The sequence below is a fragment of the Melozone crissalis genome, unplaced genomic scaffold, assembly GCF_028551555.1.
Source record: "Melozone crissalis strain CALT ecotype California unplaced genomic scaffold, PUWL_Pcris_2 ptg000038l_1, whole genome shotgun sequence".
Taxonomy (NCBI): domain Eukaryota; kingdom Metazoa; phylum Chordata; class Aves; order Passeriformes; family Passerellidae; genus Melozone; species Melozone crissalis.
The window spans coordinates 3836424-3859838 of record NW_026535816.1 but is presented as its reverse complement, the minus strand read 5'-3'; the positions used below and the strand labels follow the sequence as shown (position 1 = coordinate 3859838).

The window sequence follows — 23415 nt, the reverse complement described above, 5'->3', positions numbered from 1 at the left end:
TGAAATGTGAAAATCAGCCTGCACAACCGAGTCAAAGCTTTGGGCTGCCAGAAAATGACTTTTCATTGTTGTGCTCACAGATCCAAAGGGAGGCTGGAGGTAATTTATTTCACTGCCTTCCCAGGGCTTCACTCCCGGGCTAACCTGTGGGCCAGTCCTTTGCACAAAGGGTCCCAGTGGCCTGACAGCCTGATTCAATTGCTCATCACTCGCACTTGCCTAAAAATGGTGCATTTTGCTGTCCTGAAAGTCTGAATTGCCACAAAAGAACATTGTTGCTCTAGTGCACAACTTAGCCATAACTGAGTGCTTGAAATATTCACTACTGGTGGTAAAAAAGATGCAGCACAGAGATAAATTAAAATTTGTAGTTCATTGTTTAACAAGTGCCAGAGTACTGCAGGAGGTAAAAAGCGTGAAGACTGACATAAAGAGAACTATGAATGAACTGGTATCAAATGAATTATATCCAAACAGCTACTGTAAAACTTAAAACATTCTCAAAGATTTCCCATTTTCCCTTCAATAGGCTTTGACTTGTATTTTTTGTTGAAAACAAAGGTATAAATGAAGTATTCCCGTTGCCTTTGGTGGTTTCAACAAGCACCATCAATACTGCCTTCCCTCCCACATTAAGAGCTCCTTGACTATAATCTGTATAGGATGGAGCAGAATAACAGTGCAGATTAGAAGGGTAGCTTTCACAGCTCAAAACTAAAAGGATTTCACAGATGACGATAAAGCCATATTGCCTACAGAGTTGCATTTAACTGCTTTACTTATGGCACTGAAATCTAATTCTGTTTCCATGTAATTTAACAGATTTATGGAAAGCCAGATGTTAGCAATTATAGAAACCAACATTATTCATGTTTTCAGTAGTACAGACCTGTTCACACAAAGCCAACTTAATCTCTAATGTGCATGCAGAAGGGAAGAACCCCATTTATGTACCTCTGCCGCTGGTCTCCATTTAGCACACATAAAAAGGATGTCCCCATTAAGAGCAGCCCAAACTGGTAAATGGTGATTCTTGATGAAGAATCAAGCAAAGCATGAACATAAATTCCTAACTGCTACGCAGCTTTTTGGTTCTTTCTGCAAATAATAGTTTATTATTCTTGTATGGTATTTATTATTTAAAAGTTTTAGTCATTAGTCAGATATAAAAGGTTTGGATTGGACATGCACTCATTTTCAGCAGAACTTTTAACAGAACTAACTTTTTGAGAACATCCCTTTGGCAGTTGTTTTGTCGATGCTGATTGCATTTCCTAAAGCCAGAACAAGCAGACAATGTCCCTAGTAACTTGGGGGGAAAAAGTTACAAGCATGACGTGTTTTTGTCCCTGTCTCCCCTTCAGCCTAAAACCAGACTGGGGGCATGGGCAAGGAAGAAGAGCCCAGCCAAATGCTCCCACATGGTTACTTCTCAGTTAGATGCAGAAAGTATTTTATTTAATGAAGATCAAATGTCCATATCAGAGTGAGATCAGCATGTAGATGGCTATGCAAAGCACGAAAGAAAGTACTTGTATTTAGTGTGAAATTTCTCCTCAACAACTGGAATCAACGGTTATACTTAGGTTATTCTTCAGCATTTGCTTTGATTCCACAAAGAACTCTTAAATGATCTCCACCAGACTCAACTGTAAATGCTGAGTCTGAGGTACCTTGGTGAAACCAAATATCAGTGAAAAACTTCTTCAACTTAGGTGTTGAAAAGTTAGCCTAGTTCAGCTGTCCAAAACAATAATTTAGTGAGTGTGAAAACTTTGATGAGACTTTTGCATTTAGCTTATTTTTGTAGTGTTCAAATCCTTGCTTAGCTGAAATTCTCCACGTCCCATCAGGTTTCATTTGCTTTCCCACACCTGTTCTCGGAAATGCAGGCCCAAAACTGGAACATATAAAGATGGGCAAGGCAAAACTGCACACAAATCTCATTTCCAATTATGCCAACACAAAGGAGGAAGGAGATAAAATATTAATTTATAAATCAAGCAACTTTGAAGAACACTGCAAATAGCAAGGAGACTCCTTATTCTTTCCTCATATATAAAGGACAAGACCAAAACATCTGCCTTTATGTCTGGAGGGATCAATTCTTTCATGTATCCTGTCAACCCATGGAAATGATCTGATTTTCACACTTGAAATAGGATTTTGCAATTTTATTTATTATATACTGAGATTCTCCAAGGCAAAAACTACTAATTAACCCCAATAACAGTGGCAGAGCTTTCCTTACCCTCTCCAGACAGTTCCTTCTCAAGGAGAGGTGAGGGTATAGTGGTAACACCCATACTGAGGAGAAATTTGCTTGAACTGCAAAGTTTTACGCAATTTTCTATCAACAACACAGCAGCAGCAAAGGGATTGCTGCCAAGACCTCACACAAGTGATCAAAATTTTCACTCTTCAAACTCTGCAGCCAGTGCTTCTATGAACAAATGCACAGCCACAAGTGACCATACACATTTTAGCAATCAGTCACATTTTGTGGATGAAAAAAGAAAGAGAAGGAAACCATCCAAGAGGTGCTCACTCCCAATATACTCCCAAAGTACATGGACAGCTCAGGAATGTGGGCAGGCAAGGAAACCGAATCAAAATGGAAGCAAATAATCCCCTGAGATGCAATTTCCTTTTCCATCCTTTTTGGCTGTAATGAGAAGTAATTTGCCTCAGATATTGTGAGAGGTCCCACGGCCACTGCATTCGAATCAGGTAGAAGACAAGCATGACTGTACATATCAACACAAGTTCATTAACTTGCTTTCACTGAAATTTGAAATCAATCCCCAGCTACTTCATTTCTTACTTTTCAAGGCTATCCAGGTTTTAATTGTAAGACTTTTCCACTGCACCTTAATAAATGTGTGCAAGCAAGCCATGCAGTGTGGAGTTCTGTATCATCATGATAAGCTGCTGCAGAAGAAAGAACCCCACTAATGTGCTAATTTTAACTGTTATGGTACATTAAACCATTACAGTATATTGTTAACGTGAATAATGTAAGCTGGGCTCCCAAACCAATGTATGTACAAGTTAACTAAACTCTGTTTTGACAAATCATTTTTCACAGACAACTTGTCACTTAATGATTGTTTTGCCTTCTTTCTAAATCAAAGTTATTTGGAGTTGTCCTTGAAAAACTATCACCAAATGGATTCATTGTTAGCTAGAAAATATTTTATGATAGTACTTTTATTCTATAGAGACATAATGGTCTATTAAAGAACAGTGCATAATAAATTAGATCCTGAATGAAGAATTTACTAAAGCTTTCTAAAAATACAGAAATGACTAAACACAATTACCTTGAAGATATGTAACACAATTTTCTGCCAGAATACAAAAATTAGAATTTACTGGATGGAAAGTAAATAAGATAACCTTTATTTTACAGGATAAAATCCACTGACACCAACTCTGATACTGTGAGCTTTAAGAAATTCTATGAGCAGAACAGAAGAAAGCTGTGAAATAGCAGGTTCTGTTTGGCCTTGGATACTCTGTACCACATGCAAACCTTTCTGCCTCCACAGCACTTCCCTACCAACAGATAGGAAAGTAATTCTCAGGCATATGGGAAGATTTTCCAGGGATGGGTCTTTTCCTTTTCGTGTGAAACAGAAAGGGGGAAAAATAAAATGTAACCTCCTTTGCTTTTACTTTCTAACCTAGATAAGAGACCCCACTGCAGCATAGCATGGAATACATGAAAGCTTCAGGAACAGATTTAAAGCCCATTCAGATCTGACCTGCCAGCACTGCTGCACCCAGCTTTTGTGGGGGACTAATACTCGTGGGGTTTCCTTTCATGAGCTCTTCATCCTGCCTTTTCCCAGCTCTCCCTTCCCCAAACCAGCAACTCTCACCCTGCAGTGAGCTCTGGATACACTACCTTTCAGGCTGGAATAAATGGTGAATCCCATGGGGATTTGGTGGGAGGAGGATCCATGTTAAGCCCCCCTACAAAATTTGTAGTGGTTCCTAAAATAAAAAAAAATAAACAAAACCTGACAGGCCCTGCTGCCTTGGTGGTTGCGAGTGCAAGTCCCAGTGCAGGGACCAAGAAACACAAATCATCATGAAAAACACAGAATCAGTAAATCTGCACTCCAGGGTCTGAACAGCACTCTACAGACTGAAAGAATCTCACTCAGAGATGGAGATTGAAAAGTATAATTTGCTTTGGATAGATAGTCACAAATGCTGTATCACATGACAGCTCATCATTCTCTATGAAGTTTTATTGTTTCTTTACTTCGGATTGCAGCCAAGCTCCTATTACAAAATTAAAAAAACAAAAACAAAAACAAAAACAACCAAACAACACAGCAGCTGTAGCCTACAGGTTTTAATTGCCGGGCAAACTTTGGTAGCAACTTTGTGCAGCAATTGTCTTTTGTCTGCAAGCAGTTTTTCTTAATAACCCATTGTGAAAGACCAGGGGCTCACAAAAACACTACTGAGGGAAATCAAATTACATTCTCTTAATTTGAGCCTACTGACCATCACTATATGAAGCTGACATCCCTGATAAAAGCTGTCTTTGGTTGATATTTTGAGCAATAAAAGAATTTCCCCAACCTTGAAGGGGCCTGGCTAAGCCACACATCCATATTATCCAAGCTGTGGTGCAATATTATGACCTTCTCTGCCACATCTGCTGATTTACTCAATTGTCCCTCACCAGGTGACAAACTTCCCTGTTTTCTCTTTGTCAATGAGAATTTAGCTTTCAGAAGCACTGAGGTATCACACTTCCCAAAGAGATGTTATTTTTCTTAATGTTTTGCAAGCACTGCAGAGCTAGTGCAAGCAATGACTCAGCCCCATAACACCCACATCAAATGGAGGGAAAAGGGGATAACCAAAACGTACAGAAATGCATCCAACAAAAGCAACTGGCTGCCTGGGCTTTGGGCAGCCTGGCAGAGTAACTCCCTCCCACTGTCTTGTGATATTTAAGACTCTGTGTAATATTTATTGTTATTATTCTGTAGAAAGGGGTTTAATCTTGTTTCGTATGTTTTTAGCCTATTTATTGTTCTCCAAGTTTGTCCTTCAGGGAGGAAGAAGAAATGTTTCAAAACACACTGAAAGCCTATGGCTCATACCCACCTCATGTACACAAATTCAATAGACAATACAGCAGGAAAAAATACTGTTGCTAAGCAGATGAACCCTCTTTTATCTGAAACAGAGTGAAAGACACCAGTTCTGACTCTAAATGTTCCACCGTGCAAACAAGTTCTGTAATGTGGCATATTAGCTAGAAGGTGCAGTGTTCTCTCTCTGCTGTTTTAGTTGCATTTTGAAATAAGCATCAGGGTTTGAAATTTGTCAATATGGCTTAACAGAATCTTCCAATTAATTTTTAAATTATTTCATTTCATTATACTGGTGAGGCAAACTGATTTATTTCCCTTTCTCACTGGTGCCCTGCAGCAGACGGTTCAGAGAAGCTATTTCACTAAAATAACCCCACTAATTTCACATTCTGTTTACAAAACCCCACCTCACAGACCTCCGGCATGCTGTGCAGGTCAAAACGAGGGCAGTGTGTTTGCATGGAATTTTATTCCTCCAGTCTCCATCAGCACATCTGGGGCTCCTTTTTGCAGCGCCCAACCCTTCAACAGGGATTCAGTGCAGGCAGCACTGACCCTTCCAGAGCTGAGCCTGCCTGGGCTCAGCCAGTCTTGCCTTCGTGTCTGTCTGTCTTCTGACATCAGCCTGGCTCTTGATCTTCTGCTTCCCAAAGCAGGCACAGGAGGCACGAGGGACGGGGCTCCCCATGTGCGTGGTACAAGCACCAGAAATGCTAAAAATGCCTCTGACCCCCAGCTGCCTCAGGGCCTTCTGAAAGTTACGTCATGTTGCTCTGGCTTCCCACAAAGAAGCTGTTTTCAACATTGCTCCATTCATCACTCATTTTACAACATTCAAATGAACCAGAGGAGGACTCTTAACATTTGAGAATTCATTTAGAAATACATGACATTCATCTGCTTTATCTATGGAATCCTGAAATGCTGTCAAATTTGCCATTTTTTACACAGACCCCCTCTGAAGAAGTTCACTGCTGTGATTTTACTGAGCTCCCCACCAGCTTAGGACAATGTGTAAAAAGCTAACTTAGCTGGACAATCCACAAAATATTGCTTTGAAAAAAATTATCATTGCTCTGCATTTTTAAATTATGACACTACCTTATCCCAAGGTAGTGTCATAATTCTGGCTATTCTAATAGCCAGAATTCATAAAAGATGATAATGTTTTTACAAGTAAATTTACATCTTTTTGTAACAAATTTTTATTTTAATTATAGATTTTTAAAAATCTATAATTAGATCTATAATAATCATATAATTACATAACATATAATTAATATAACATATAATTAATCTATAATAATCATAGAAAACACCCTTTGAAGTTATGGACATGATAAATTAAATTTACAGCATTAAAAAAATAAAAAAAAAAACACAAAAGGAGGAAAAGAGCTTTAATAGAAAACTCATACAACTGACTAGAGATGAAGTAACTGAAATGCCAAAGCAAGGACACAGTAACACTGGGAGCCAGATGATCTGTGCCTCACAGAAGTTACAATGGGGTCCCTTCTAAAGAGTTTTAAACTCACCTGATAAAACACCACATAGAAATTATGTATGAGGCAAACAACTGAAAAGATGGGGAAACTGTAAGGCAGGGGAAAGGCAGAATTACCAATAAAAAATTACCAACAAAACCATCTTCACCATGAGGGTAGAGCCAGTGAGGGCACACAGACTGCAGGAGCCAGCACTGACTGCTCATGGATGGAGCCCCATCCTTTGTCCTCCCATAGAAACACTACAAACTCTCTGCACTCATTGAAAATCCCTCTCTGTTCATGCTCTTGGGACCTTATTCTGCAAATATGGTGCATAGAGAATTTGATGTTATTTGCATAATCCTAAAAAATTAACGGTGAAGATGCTGAAAAATGGAAAACAAGCAAAGCAAAGCAACACAGGCATGCCACAGATAGGTTCTTCTATCACTGGGTTGAAACCTTGAATTGGAAAAGCATGTCTCCCCCTCTTGTGGGCAGTTGTGATCCCCAAGGCCACTTTTACTCCAGGTTTCCCAGCCCTGTGCTCTGATGAAGGGAGCAGAGCAGCGGGTCAGGCTGGGGGTGCTGACAGACAGACGGACACCTCGGTTCCTGGTCCCTGCTCAGGAACTGCCCAGTCCCTCGGGAAGGCCATGCAGAAGGATGAAAAGAAAGGCTCTCTGAGGATGCTTACCCACACAGGACTCCCCGGCAGGAGAATAGCTTCCATTGTCATGGAAACCGCTTCTGCACTCACAGTGGTACCACCCCGGGAGGTTAACACAGCGAGAATGGCTGTGACACGCAATGATCCCCTCTGCACACTCATCAATATCTGCCTCAGAGAAAAACACAAGCCAGCCGGGAAATTAATTTCCTTTGACACCAATACTGTAGGTTTGGTTTTTTTTTTTTTTTAAATCTTATTGGTTTGGAGTTTTGTTTTTTTTAAAGATTTCCTTTAATAGATGGATCAAGGTTTATTACAGTTCCAAACCACAGACATTTAAAGCGTGACTCACAGAACAACAATAAAAAATAACAATAATACATCATGTAATCTGTTACAGACAAGACATCCTTTTACACCATGATTTGCTGAAAATGCAAAGCGAACATGCAGATTTTTTGTTCCCTGTTTGGTTTTTGGTGTTGGGGATTTCTGTTCGCTTTTTTACCTCAGAAATTACATTTGTCTGTGCATTTAAAGCGCTGCAGAACAGGCTGTCCACTGAAAAGGCAGTTTCAGCAATATTCCTGCTTTACAAACTGCATGTGCCAGGACACCTTGGAAAGGAAAAGCATTTTTTTCAAGATTTGTGTTTCCAGCATTCAGCTGAGATATTGGCAGCTCTCTGGAATTGAAGGTGCTCAGACCACTTCACAAACACTGGTTAATCTCTTTTGTTTATGTGATCCAAATAAATACCCAGTACAAGTGTGACAGCGTGTGACAAACAGAAAAAGCAGTCCACGTTTCAGCTGCAATAACACATTTAGCTGGAAAAGAGTGAGGCAAATGACAGCAAGTCTGTAGCAATGGAAAGATCCAGCATGATGAACACCCTGCTGAGTTTCAATAAATGGGATGTTTTCAGAAAGGGGTTTCTCAAATTTCTGTAACACGTTTAATAGAGACTTTGTAATTGCCAGTAACCTTGGCTAATCATGGCTGGCACCTGGCTGCTTCTCCCCTTTGAGCATTTTTCAGCACATTTTGTAGGGTTGTAATTAAAATTAGCAAATTAATTATATGCTAACCTTGTGGCAATTTACGACGCCATTATATTTTCATTCCTCTATTCAGCTCAAGCTTTTTTTTTTAATTTTGGACAGTTTTCAGCTGGGTAACTTATCAATTAAAAGGAGACTCAAATTATTCCCAAATAATTCCCACTTTCATCCACTGAGATTTTTTTTCCTGGCACACTTTAAATGTGCATAAAAAACCAAAAAAACTTGGTGAAAATAGGTTTGGAAACAACACTTAGCTCCACAAGCATCAAAGGACAAATGACTCGTGATCCTGATGCAAGACTGAGTTAAGGTGATTAACTAACCACAGAATGTAGCTTCTATCTCCATTTCCAAACTACATACACCAATATGGTTTCATGGACTGCACTGGAGTCATGTTGATGTACATGGAAATCGATTTGAATGAAGTATCCCTCAACACAATCCCATTTTCTTACATCTTACAAGCAATACCATAGAGAAGTTCGATTTTTCCTCATTTCAGTAACAATATTTATTCTTGTTGAAATATGGCTGAGAAACCTAAAAAATGCCATTTTCCAAGATTCGTGCTCGCCCTCGCTCAAGCATGAACCAAGTTATCTACATAAAAGGATCATAAACACTATTTATTTCTAGCTTTATTCAGCTCCCATCTAACAAAAAAGTCAATTTTTAAATGCTTTAAGACCTGTCACTGCTGTCACCTTTTCTGTACTCTGTACCTTGTGGAAGCTAATTTTAGTGTTAAAACACTGCACGAATGTAGCTGTCCATCAACAGTGAGTGCTGCTTGCAAACTCAGACACTTCCAATTCATTACAGCAAATGGAATTTATAACCATGATCTTTTCACATGTCATGGCTGATGAAACAGGTTTAATCCTATTTGGAAAGTGAATGACTTTGCTACTGCAGGTCAATAGCAAATGAATCCCTCCTCTTACTCTCCTTTCTTTCCCAGTGTTGGACTGGAGAATGTTTCTGTTTAAAGACTGCTTTCTTGTGTCAGTCCTGTACTGGGCTTCAATCTGTTCAATTTTACATTTTTAATTTACAAAATTAATAGAGAGCTCCTGAAGTTCATTTCTAAGCTTAAGCCCTTTTAAAAGTGTATGATTTAGGCTCATGGCAAAGGACACTTCAGCTTTTCAGAAAGCCTGTCTGCCAGCGTACCAAAACTTTACTAGGCAGCACTTCACTCAGTGGAAGAAGAGCCATTAGGTCAAAAAGTAAAATAATACACAGAACTCCCTCCAGACTAGATGACTTTACTGTGGCAGTACCATACCTGTTCCAGCTTTTGTTCCCTGATCTGTAGGGAGACACTAACCAATTTCTTCAACCTGCAGAGCTAGGAAAAGAAGACTTGCTTTCAGCTTTACAGGTTCTTCCTTTACTTCCTCATCTCCTTAAAGCAGTGGGACTATGCCAGCATTGTCCTACACAGGCTGGGGGCAGTGGGCAAAGGACGAGAGAAGCTATGTGGGCTTTTTGGGAAAATCTGCCCTGACAGATTTTCAGACACCATTGGTGTGGAAGCAACTAGGGAAAATCTCTTTAAGCTCTACTTCACCACTACCAAGGTTAAGCTCAGCACTCCTCCTTGCTCCCCAGCCCAGCCTTCTCCTGCATGCTGGATCCAGGCTGGGAGCATGGTGCAGGAAGGAGAATGGGGAATCAATTCTCCCTCTGCTTCTGCAGCAGGTTAGGATTCCTTTGGGAGCACACCAGCAGCAGCACCATGAGATGGGACGTGCATGAAGAGCTGTATCAACAAGGAAAACCCTTAACAGCATCTCTGCTTATCCAACACATTCCTGTTCCTTGCACATAAACACTTTTTAAAGGGTTGGAAATACCATGATGAGCTCTGCAAGCTTCTCCTACCATCCTTGTTTGCAGCATGTGTACAAACACGGGTCAGTGGGAATAGGAAAATACTGTGGATGTTTTAGAAATTGAGATTTATGATGCTCAGAATACCAAGAGGGAAAAGCAAATAACAGCTTCATAAAATGGTGTGTCACACACCATGACATTATTTAGTTCAGTTAAAAGACCATTTCCAGCTGGACATCCTAAGTCCTCAAAACCCTTTTTTTGAGCATTTCTTCTGCACAGAGAAATGTTGATATAGATAAGAGCCAGTTCAGGGAATAAGAATTAATTCACTTCTCTTCATCATTGCTTTTCCATCTTTAGATTCTAGCACCATATTTGCATATTTGCCTCAGGATAAAAGTCTGGTTTGGTGTTTTGCTATAGAATTTGAGTTAGAAATATACACTATTTTTGTGTGTTTTGTGTGTGCAGATGCTTACCAGAATGTGCTATATGTACTTTCTTCTTAAAGGTATATTAAGCTGAAATGAAAGCGTACAGTTCTGACCTGTGAGTGAGAACAGTGTAGAAATTATATTCTTTTTCAAAGGAGCACATTAAAACCTGATCAGAAATTCTGTCACTTCACACAGACCAGAAGAAATAACTGGTGGGCATCTTTTGGCTGTGCTGCCATGCTGCAGGTGTTGCTTGCCCTCAGTGCTCCTGGCAGCAGGATGGGCAGTTTTGTCTGGGCTTTCTGCATGTCTGCATTAGTGTCTAGATAGCCAAAAATAGAGTGCTCATGAGAAAGTGCCAATTTAATGTTTTCTCGGGAAGTGGAAAGTTTCATAATCTTAATTTCCCTCTGCAGTCTCTGGCTAAATATCTGCACTGCCTTTCCATTAAGGGTAGTATTTTTCATTTCTTGCTCTAAGACATGCTGCTTTTACCACCATGACACTGTTTTTGCAGGTTTTTTTCATTCAAGCCTTGTTATAACATCCATGTAAAAGGAGATCTCATACAAGCCATCCTGTTGCCTGCTTTTTCCCCACTCAGCCATTTGACTGCTATTAGGAGACAACTGTTAATGGATCTGGAAATACTCCACTACAGTGGCTCTGCAAATGCCCATAAATAGCACATTTTTGCATTGGAGAATAAAGGCACCAGTTGGTTTCATATAAGCTCTTGCAAGATATTAATCCTGCCCTTTAAGGACAGGTCTGTAATTTTTACTTTTAGCAGCTTCTTGCATTATTCATATAGGTATTTATGCAGACAAGATAAACAGCATAATTTATCTCAAAATAAAACACAATGGCTTCAAAACCCTGTGAAAAAGTAAAATTAAAATAATTCAATCTTTTCTAATGCCCCACCACATTTAAGTCACTGTATGATAATACTAAAAGGAAGCCTGTTCAGTGTCATGTAACAGCCAGCAATCTACAGTTTCAATGAGACAGAAGAGCTTTACTGTAAAAGTATCTATTCATCAAACCATTACTGCATTCTTTTTCATGCAAAAAATATATATTCCTTATCTTTAGTTTCCACTGACTAGGAGACCTATAAGCAGGAAAAGTGTGTACTAACAATAAAGGATCGCACAGGTATCAGGCTTCCTGAATTAAAATTCTACCTTGAAAGCTGACTCCATTGCTTCCAGAGCATTTCAGCTTTGTTTCCCACATCATAGCATTTTTCAACATAAAAACAGCAGAAAATGCACCCAGACAACTGAGGCATTAGCTATATTTAAAACACAGCCTCTTCCCATCTCCTACTCCAGCCTAAGCCTCACTTCCACAAGACAGAGATAGCAAGAAAGGGATGGCACTGACAGCGCTATGCAAACAGTGTCCCTGCTGCACAGGGTTCATTCCCCTATTTCAAATAAACCCTGAAAGCAAAGACAACTACTTTGGATGAGAACAGATGAAAAAATCTCTTGCTCTCTAAAAAACTCCAACAAACCCTCCCATCTGCCTACCTCTTCAGTTTCACATAAACTTTTATAAAGACTGAATTTTATCCTTTATTTTTATCCCTTGTAGTTTTTATATCATTAAATCTCTGCATTAGCTTTGACAGCTTACTACAAGAGGGGCCTGCCTGTATTTTTAAACATATGCAAATGTTATATGCATAATACAAAGCACAAATACAGCACCAGCAGCCACCCTTGAAGTCTGCTAGATGTTCCCAGTGCAAGGAGGAGAGGCTAAAACACTCCGACCTTGTCACAGGTTTGCAACCTGGTGTGCCTGGAATAGCAAGGATCCAGCTGGAACTGCAATTTAGCTGTTAAACAAATGGTAACTTAGAGAACACAGATAACTCTGTAATTAAGTACATTTGAATAATGACTGGTGGCTGTTGCTCAGCCTCATGGGGCCGCTTCATTCTTAAGACAACAGAGATACCAAAAACCAGGATGGACAGGAAAGGCATCTGTCTGAGAACTATCTGCGGGCATTTTTAATCATCACTTTTTAGTGTCACAGCTTTAGGTATCTCAGGTGATAAAGACTGCCCCCATCTCTGCCTGAAGCCAGCAGCAAGCTTTGGAATAACTGCTTAGGAAATTTTTCCTTGACATTTAGCCTCCTTTTTAATTAAGTTCATTTTAACTCATTAGGAGACTCTGGGCAAACAATTAACACCAAATAACATATTCCTCTCTCTTCAGTAGTCATGGCTGTTTTCACAGACTGATTTTAATTGCTTTACATTTATATTGGCCTTTGCAGCTCCTTCTCAGGCAGGAATAGTTTTCCCTGTATAAATGGTACAGGCTTTGGTCCATTTTCCTATTTTGAGGATACAGTGGTAAACCATAAAATTTTTAATTTGTAAGATAATGAATGAAACTCACACTCATTAATAATCAAACCCACACAAACAGTTTAATAGTACTATATGGCTTTCAGGGATGAAATGTGTGCTCACCATCCTTTATAATTAAAGGACAGCTATAATATGCTTTATTGTGTAATTTTGGACTGGAATAAAGATTTTTAATCATTTGAAACTCACGTGCAAATTCAGAATGATGAGCTCACCAAGAATAAATGGAATTAAACCAATATCAGAATAATAACACAGACTAGTTGTACCAGCACTTTTTAAGATTAATTATTTTAATATATAACATTGAATTTATTGAAATTCATTTTAGTACTTTATATACTTAAACAGTCCAAGATGATGTCTTTATAATTTTTGTGCATCTCTCTCTCATAGCCTCATATTCATTGATTTCCATGCTAAGTATGCAGCACACTTGGAGTATGCAACTGAAAGATCCTGGTTCATTCAAATACATCTCACTTCACAAGAGTGGAGCTGAAAGAATTTTTTTCTTCTCATATCTAAAGATTACTAGGTGATGCAGGACATAAGAACTGGAATGGGCACGCTTTGGCCTGTGCCACCCACGCTGCAGATGGCATCACTACCGAGAGCTTTTGAGGAGAACCCGGAGTGGCAGAACTTGTGGTCACCTCTGGCCACACCTAGAGTGACCAGCTGGCATTTGTCCAGCTCCCGTGGCTGCAGAGCAGGCTACAGGCCCATGTGAGCATCAGGAAACATCCTGCAGTGTGGGGCTGCCAGGGAGGCTCCAGGCCCATGGGAACATAAATAAACATCCTGCAGTGTGGGGCTGCCCAGGGATGCTACAGCCCCATGTGAACATAAATAAACATCCTGCAGTGTGGGGCTGCCCAGGGAGGCTCCAGGCCCATGTGAACATAAATAAACATCCTGCAGTGTGGGGCTGCCCAGGGCAGACTACAGCCCCATGTGAGCATCAGGAAACATCCTGCAGTGTGGGGCTGCCCAGGAAACATCCTGCAGTGTGGGGCTGCCCAGGAAACATCCTGCAGTGTGGGGCTGCCCAGGGAGGCTCCAGGCCCATGTGAACATAAATAAACATCCTGCAGTGTGGGGCTGCCCAGGGAGGCTCCAGGCCCATGTGAACATAAATAAACATCCTGCAGTGTGGGGCTGCCCAGGGAGGCTCCAGGCCCATGTGAACATAAATAAACACCCTGCAGTGTGAGGCTGCCCAGGGCAGACTACAGCCCCATGTGAGCATCAGGAAACATCCTGCAGTGTGGGGCTGCCCAGGAAACATCCTGCAGTGTGGGGCTGCCCAGGGAGGCTCCAGGCCCATGTGAACATAAATAAACATCCTGCAGTGTGGGGCTGCCCAGGGAGGCTCCAGGCCCATGTGAACATAAATAAACATCCTGCAGTGTGGGGCTGCCCAGGGAGGCTCCAGGCCCATGTGAACATAAATAAACACCCTGCAGTGTGAGGCTGCCCAGGGCAGACTACAGCCCCATGTGAGCATCAGGAAACATCCTGCAGTGTGGGGCTGCCCAGGAAACATCCTGCAGTGTGGGGCTGCCCAGGGAGGCTCCAGGCCCATGTGAACATAAATAAACATCCTGCAGTGTGGGGCTGCCCAGGGAGGCTCCAGGCCCATGTGAACATAAATAAACATCCTGCAGTGTGGGGCTGCCCAGGGAGGCTCCAGGCCCATGTGAACATAAATAAACATCCTGCAGTGTGGGGCTGCCCAGGGATGCTACAGCCCCATGTGAACATAAATAAACATCCTGCAGTGTGGGGCTGCCCAGGGATGCTACAGCCCCATGTGAACATAAATAAACATCCTGCAGTGTGGGGCTGCCCAGGGAGGCTCCAGGCCCATGTGAACATAAATAAACATCCTGCAGTGTGGGGCTGCCAGGGAGGCTCCAGGCCCATGGGAACATAAATAAACATCCTGCAGTGTGGGGCTGCCCAGGAAACATCCTGCAGTGTGGGGCTGCCCAGGGAGGCTCCAGGCCCATGTGAACATAAATAAACACTCCTGCAGTGTGGGGCTGCCCAGGGATGCTACAGCCCCATGTGAACATCAGGAAACATCCTGCAGTGTGGGGCTGCAGGCCCATGGGAACATAAATAAACACCCTGCAGTGTGAGGCTGCCCAGGGCAGGCTACAGGCCCATGGGAACATCAGGAAACATCCTGCAGTGTGGGGCTGCCCAGGAAACATCCTGCAGTGTGGGGCTGCCCAGGGATGCTACAGCCCCATGTGAACATAAATAAACATCCTGCAGTGTGGGGCTGCCCAGGGAGGCTACAGGCCCATGGGAACATAAATAAACATCCTGCAGTGTGGGGCTGCCAGAGAGGCTACACGCCCATGTGAACATAAATAAACATCCTGCAGCGTGGGGCTGCCCAGGGAGGCTACAGCCCCATGGGAACATAAATAAACATCCTGCAGTGTGGGGCTGCAGGCCCATGGGAACATAAATAAACACCCCTGCAGTGTGGGGCTGCCCAGGGAAGCTGTGCAGTCTCCATCCTTGGGGATACTCAACATCTGGATGTAATCCTGGCTCCAAGTGCCCATAGCTGAGCAGTAGGGTTGGACAAGGTGACTCCCAGAGGTCCCTTCCAGCCTCAGCCATTCCTCAGCCTGTGATTCTGCCTCAGAAGGAATGCTCACTTGAATGAAAACTGATGAACTACACGGGCTGCAGGCCGCAGATTGTTTCATCAGAGCTACAAAAAGATGAATGAAACCTCTTATAAAAGAGGACACTGACAAACAGCATCCTCCACCCAACTTAGCAACTGCCTGCAACCCAGGGCACTGCACAAAAGGAATCATTCAGGTGACACTGCTCTGTGTATAAAAGCTTCATGGATGAGCCTCAGAATTATTAGCCAGTGCCATCAGACATCATGCACAATCTCTAGGTACAATGCATAAGCAATATATCACTCCATCAGCACTTGGAATGCTAAGTTCAGTGATAGAACATAGTGATAACATCAGTAATAGAGATAGCTTATTATTTTATCTAGAACATCCCATGACAGAGAATAGATGTTCCCTTCCATAAATTCTTTGGTGATTTGCCTCAACCAATTTTAGAACAACTCACATGATGAGTCCTCCCCCACTTCATTGAGAAGATAATATTGCAGCCCAATAGTGCACAGTGGTAGGAAGTTTTTTTGATTAGTTTGAGCCCTTCTATAAATGACTATATCAAAACAGCACTTGTAAAAAATTTCACTGCTAACAGGAGGCAGCAGCTGATGAGAAAATAATAAAGAGCACATTTTCTGCACTGTGGCTGGGGTGGCTAAATGCCAGTCATTCTCCTTGAAATTCCCATGTATACCATTGTGCCAAAGGGCACACGAAGCAAATCCAAATTACAGGTTTAGATTATAATAGTGTGCACACCCTATAGCACCCCTGAGAATTTAATAATAATGAGAAATAGTCTCAATTAGTTTTTTAAAATCTTGAACTGATTAACAGCTTCAGAAAAGCATTTTCATTCATACAGTAATAAATTCTCCCAAGGAAGCAAATCCCCAAACAATCAGTATAAAATGAGCTCTTGAAATCATAAGCAGAATAATGTAAAGCTCTCTGCATCCTTAATTAGGGATGAAAATGGTTCAGGAAGGGCTGATCAATAACGTACAAATGATAAAAATGCATACTTTTGGAGAATGTGTGAACACAGTTTCATAAAAAGACAAAATCTGTGGTGGATCTTCCATACAGCACACTGAATTGCAACTGCTCTCATCAAAGGAAGATCCCCAGCCACTTAGGAATGTATATATATTTATTTCTGATAGTAAGAAGTGTGAAGAAAAAAACCCCATAATGATACCAAATAACAGAAGCCTGAAAGAGCTGCTTAAGAGAAATCAAGACTCTTGCAGCACTTTGCCTATCTCCTTGTGTTCCCGGCAGTTCCATTTCCCCACGTTCCCAACCCTATCACACCACAGGCACAGTCACAAAAAGCACTTTGGTGTCATCAGCTCCATGCACAACCCAAGAAGTTCGAGAAACACAGAAAAAGTGTGTTAGAAACACTTCAAGTGTTTCTAAAGAAAAATGTAAATAATAATTATCTGATTGCTTCTCCTTGTGTTTTGCTGCTTTGGGATGTGGTAGGTGATTCTTTCATTGGTTCCATGAGAATTGTGTTTTCTCAATGACCAATCACAGCCAGCTGTGTCAGACTCTCTGAGGAGTCATGGGTTTTTATTATTCATTCCTTTCTAGCTTTCTGATGTCTCCTTTCTCTTTCTTCAGTAATGTAACGTAACGTAACGTAACGTAACGTAACAGTGCATCCTCAGGAGTCAATGAGCTGATACAGACTTTACAATGCCGACTGCTTAATGTCTTCTGTTTTCTTCTGCACCTCACACCAGAATTCGTTCCAGTGTTAAACTTTTTTGTTCTATATAATACATTTAAAAATGGTAAACACTTGTATGTACTTTCAATCAAGCTAGAAAGATTTCCCCCAAGAAGACTCAAAATTCCAAAAGTCTTAGAACCCTTCTTAGGGTGAACTTCCTATTTCACATGCACTTCTAAACCTAATTAAGGAGAGAGAAGCATATCAGTGTCTGTAAACGCACAATGTTGCATCCAATGTTTCTTCCAGGTGAAGCACTCAGTCATTACTGTTACTCTTCTTTTTAAATAGTGTAATGAATATTTCCAAATAAATAAAAAGCGACTTTTTCCTTAGTATAAAATGTGCTTTTTGAAAGCATGTGCTTTCTCTTTCAATGTTAATTACAGATTGAATTTTTAACTTCACTAAACCATTAGTTGTGACTTTGATCAGACCCCAGTTCCCCCAGCCTGGGTGCTGCTTCAGACATCAATAATTCTAATTAAACCAACTCTGAGATATGACTACATCATTTCTCTAAGCAATTAAAAATGTGCAACTGAAATAAGTAGAAAATCTTAAAAGGAAAGCCAGTGGACTCATAAAATAAATAAATAATAAAAAATAAATAATAATAATAATACACATTGCACTTCTACATTGTCCTTCATCCTTGGATGTCAAAATACTTCTTAATAGCATAATCTTTTTTTAGGAAAAGAACAATATAAAAAGCCTCTATTTATTTGCCTATCTGAAAGGGGTTTAATTATTCATGATGAAGATACAGTCACTGCTTGCTGCATGAATAAGACCTCCACACACTAAAACTACACATTTATCCAAATTGATTTTGTGCCCTTCATTTCATTAAATTAACAAAGTTTTATTATACCTAAGTTGAATTCAATGGTTTTCATTTGCATTTCCAAAGGAAGAGCTTCCTCATAGCGGTTGGTTTTACAAGACTACAATATTTGAAGACTACAATATCATTTACTCTCTTCAAATGCACTAACCTGTAGAAGAAGTGTCCTCAAAAATGTATCTGCAAAAGCTTGGAATGTAAGATTTTACTGGACTAGGAGGATCACCTTGAACTTTGCAGGATCTCAAACAGCTACATGGGCTCAGCATTAGTGCTTGAGGGCTTGGGGTGGCTGGAAAGCCTTGGTGAATCTGGCTAGATAAATAAATTTGGGATTAGAAGCAACAGCTACTTGGGGTCTAACACTGGTATTACAACTGTCCCTGTGTTGAACTGTCACCATCATATTTTGTGAAAAATCCCTTTGCTCAGGATTTCTCTCTGGGGAAGCTGAGAAGCCTCAGAGAAAAAGGAAAACAATTTTATCTCATTTGCTACTCCTGTGTTTTCCTGCTTTGGAATGTGGTTGGAGATTGTTTATCCAAAATGTGAATTGTTTTGACTTAACGACCAATCATGGTCAGGCTGTGTCGGGACTCTGGAAAGAGTCACGAGTTTTCACTATTCTCTTGTTAAGCCTTCTGTAAGTATCCTTTCTCTATTCTTCAGTATTCTCTAGTATGGTATTCTTTTATATAAGTTCATAAAGTAATAAATCGGCCTTCTGAGAACATGGGTCAGATTCACCATTTCCTTCCTGTCATGGGACACCCCAAAAATAGCACATTCGATCTTAAAAAATTTCTCTGCATTTCTGTTTATCTGCAAGCAAATATTTTTGATACTACAAAAACCTTTAGTAGCTCTTCACACACACTTCAGACAGTATGTAGATGAAAGAATGAATATACACAATGCCATCATTTCACAAAGAGATTTCATATATGGATATAAGTATATGCACAGTCTGTGTTTCAGAGCTTCATTGTCAGTGAAATGAGGTTGATCTGCAGCACAGGGAATACCCAAACATTAAAAAAATCCCAGCTGTCCTATGCATATTTATGCATTTAGGAGCAAGACTAATTTCAAGGGGGGAAAAAAAGTCAGTGTAAACAGAGCACTTATCCTGTCCCTTTAGATTTCTGTCCTTAATTGCATCTTTCTTCAGAGAGTGTGGTCTCCATCCTGCACAACAGATCCAGAGCAGAGACTGGGTGAGGTGAGCTACTCCAGGCAGTGTGACAGCTGTGACTCATGTCATGAACGAGGACAGCAGCAGTGGTGGCTCAGCCACGACCATCAGAGGATGTGAGCAAGAAAAGGGTTGTAGGGGAAACTGTTCCACGGTAGAAAATTCCACCTCAGCTAACAAATAGCAACGGACAGTGCAAATCACTCTTAGGGCCACATGAAATCACCTAATATGTCTCAGCCTGTAAGATTTAAATCACTCAAGAGCCAGTAAAAACGATGCTTACTGCCTGACAGTGACTTAGGACAATGGTGGCTCTGAAACAGATGAGCACTAAGTACCAGTAAAGCTTGTGGCATGCAACTGGCAAGGAACCTGGGACCACCAAAGCAGAATATAAAGCATCTGGCTTTCCAAAACAAGCTTTTCACAGACTGTGAAACCGCCAGAGAAAACCGCATTTTATTTGGTTCTTAACATGTACTAACTTAGAAATCCTGTAGACTGTCACCCAAATTTATGAAATACAGTAAAAGAAGATGCCTTTACTTAACCTTCAGTTATCAAACATACTACCCCAAAACTCATCAGTCTTTTAGATGCAAATCTTATTTTCTGTAATATCTGCTCAAAATATCAATTTTGTATTTTTCTTTAAGATGGGGTCATTTATTATACCCCTATGGATACTTTCTCAGTAAAACTACATTATTTTCCACTAACTGAAAATTTGGTCTCTCACAGATTTTCAGTTTTTTAGGAATAATTTTAGTCCAAACCACCTCATCAATGAAGAGCTGGGTTGCTTTCAGGCTATAATTCATCTAACACCTCCTTCAGATGCTTCCTTAGGAGAAGCATCACGCTCAGAAACCCCCACTTCTCTCCACTCCCTGTAACAAGAGGTTTAGCTGACTACCTCAAGGCAGCCAGCCCCGATCTCTCTCATTAGAACAAGGTAAGAACAACTCTAGCTCAGCTGGTAAAGCACGAATCTGCATGAGAAAGGCTCAGTGAACTGTGCTGAAGGGTCTGCAAATGTAAATTAGGTGTCAGAATCTCAGACTAATTCAGACTGGCTGGGGTGTCAGATCTCTGGGCCAAGCTGCTGCGTCCAGCAGGGCCCATAGTGAGGGCAAACTGTCACTCTGATTTTTTAAGTTTTTCTAAGCCTTCTTGAAGGCTTTACATTCTTGTAACACACTTTCTCATGCACATTATGTAAATAACTTGTTGTTTTGCATTCTTTTATAGAAGAAGAAAAATTCAATAAACTGTTGGTTTGACCAGTGTCATTGGAGAGGTGGCACTGTCACCCTCCCATCCACTGTCACTTTTGGAAATCTATAAATGTTGGAGTCAGAAATTATAAATTCTCTTTTCGCCTTGGAAGAGCTGCGTGTCCACGTTGTGTTATTCATGTCCTGTAGTCCCATCAAACCAGAGCTGCTCACTCAGAGCTGGAGGTGTGGAAAACCACCCCGTTCCAGTTTAGCTGTGTGCCCTGGAGGTGTCCTGCCCTCCTTGTGCAGGAGCTGCAGGAACAGGCGCACAGAGCTCACCAGCTGTGGGGAGCAGCTCCACACACCCACGGGAGGCACTCCCAGAAGGCTGAACAGACATTTGAAGGGCTCATCTTCAGGGCATGGAGAGTAAGCCATGGGGCTGTTTTGGCCTCTTTAATGGTCCAGTGGGAAGCCTTGGACAGAGGAAAGAGTTTAAAAGCTATGAAAACAGGGTTTCTAACAGTGCTTTAAGGGAGATGTATTTTACAGTAAGACTGCTTTTTATTTTTCTTTTACCCATTTTTATATCTTCCTGCTTTCTTCCTTCCTTTTTATTTTCTGATATAGAATAAAAAGTTCACGTGACAATATAAAGAAAAGTTAGCACAAGTAAGAGTATTCCATATGGTCAGTAACACAAACTCTGCCATTTTGCATACCATGCTTTGAGCTTTGTCCTAGGCTGGCTCTTTTTTGGTTGCTTTGACTATTCCAGAAAAGTACTCCTACCCTTTCAAAGTCAAACAACCCACACATGCTCTGCTGGCAAAACCCTGATCAAGGTTTTTGCCTTCTTGCACCTGCCAGTGATCATTCACCACCTCCTTTGAATTCTTTTTTTTTTCCTACTAACACCTATGTAACAGAGTTTTTGGCCTAAGCACACATGTAACATTCCTCCATTTCCAAGATGGGACTAGAATCTTCTGAACTACTTTAAGAGTTTTCATATTTTATAATCTTTTCCATCAAAGTTTAAATTTTTCCTTCATTTATATTGCTTTTAGTCAAAGGCGTCTCCTTCAGCCCTGTTAGAATACTGAAAATATTAAATGAGAACTGGGTTTCCTAGGAAGAACTGAATATTTATGTCTTTATTTTTCAAGTTCACTATGATGCTTTAAAAATATTAAAAAAAACCAAAATTGCTTTCTCCATTAAAGGCCATCAAAATAATAGACAGCGTACAAAGAAATCCCTTTTCCAATCTCTGCCAGCCCTGGAGCAATGTACAGCAGCTATTTCCTGACACATGGTTACACAGGCAAGGACAAATAGAGGTGTCCTTGACCACAAACATTAGACCTACTTTAAAGGTCAGAATTTTCCAGAGAGAAGTTTTCCAAGCACCTAACCCTGGCTGTGTCAATACCAGGGACCATCCTGTGGTGAAAACATGTTCAGCTTCTGATTTCAAACTGCTGTGCATTCACCTTGACATAACAATTGCAAAGGTACCATTTTCCCTAATGCACTTCCCATCCTGATGTGCAGATACAGAATCACATTTGAGCTCCATGGACTGCAGTTTCAGGAAGGACATGCAATCCCTTCCAAACAGCTCATGTCAGAAAAAATAAATACAAAAAAGTCAGGATAGAAAATCTAATTTTGAATGAAAATTCCTTTTTTTTTTTTTTACTACATCAAAGCATGTCCCGTTTGTTGCAAAGGTGCAGTTTGGCACTTGGATCAAAGCATCTCGTGGCTCTGTTGTATTAAAGCTGAAGTGTCAAACTGTTCCACTGCAACCCCAATAAGAAATGCTTTGATGTACTTACATATAAATGTGTGTGTCTGTGTGCAAAGCACTTTAGTAATTACTTAGTAACCCATAATACTTTAAAAATAGTTTACCCAACTATAATTTCTCATGATGATATGTCACTGAAGTTACCCCAATCATTACATGAGTGTTACTGACCTCTTATCAGGCAAGATGGAAACAAACTCTAAAGCAACCTTTTGAAAAGCAGACATTTCCTGGAGAGGGGTATTTGGTGTGTCCATCAGAGACTGCTGTGCAGGGGAACAATGACAGGGCTAAAGAAGATCACTCAGGTGCCTTCTGATCAAATCATAGTTGTGAGACATGCTCATCCTGAGCCAAACATCAAGAAGAGAAGGAAGTGTGCTTTCTGATTAAAGTAGAGTTGAGGGACATGCTCACCCTGAGGCAAACACCAAGAAGACAAGAAATGGGGCTTTGAGAAGAGCTGGCCTGGAGCCTGCCATGAGATGCCCATCAGAACAAGTCCACAGAACGATCTCCTACCCCTGGTAAATTGTGTCTCCACAGGTTAATATCAAATCCTACTGATCTCGTTCCAAAACAAGACTTCCAAAAGATGGCAAAAACTGGGGATCCCCAATTCCCTCCCTGGACAGCAGAGTCCTGGCTCTGCCCCCCAGCACCAAGAGCAGCTCCTGATCCCTCCCAGAGCACAGACTTCTTCCCAGCCCCTCCAGCTCTGGGGGACCATTTGCCTTCCCATCAGGGCTCTAGAACAGGGCACACGTTCAGCTCCACTGGGATGTGCAGAAAGGGAAATCAGAACACTCAGCTGAACATGGGTCAGCCCTGGATCTCTGGGGAGAACTGTGCCCCTGATTTTTTTAAGTTTTTCTAGGCCTT

General features: G+C 41.0%; 1 protein-coding gene across 5 annotated transcripts in view; it reads right to left on the bottom strand.

Annotated features, from left to right (window-relative positions):
• Nucleotides 1-23415, bottom strand: part of NELL1 (neural EGFL like 1) — a 280140-nt gene that overhangs the window by 12019 nt on the left and 244706 nt on the right. For 3 of the 5 annotated variants that reach the window (XM_054283612.1, XM_054283613.1, XM_054283611.1), the window contains one exon: nucleotides 7311-7451. The exons of the other annotated variants lie outside the window; for them this stretch is intronic. In XM_054283612.1, the coding sequence (XP_054139587.1) occupies nucleotides 7311-7451 (141 nt within the window). The remainder of the gene's footprint in view (nucleotides 1-7310; nucleotides 7452-23415) is intronic. 5 annotated transcript variants of the gene reach the window in all.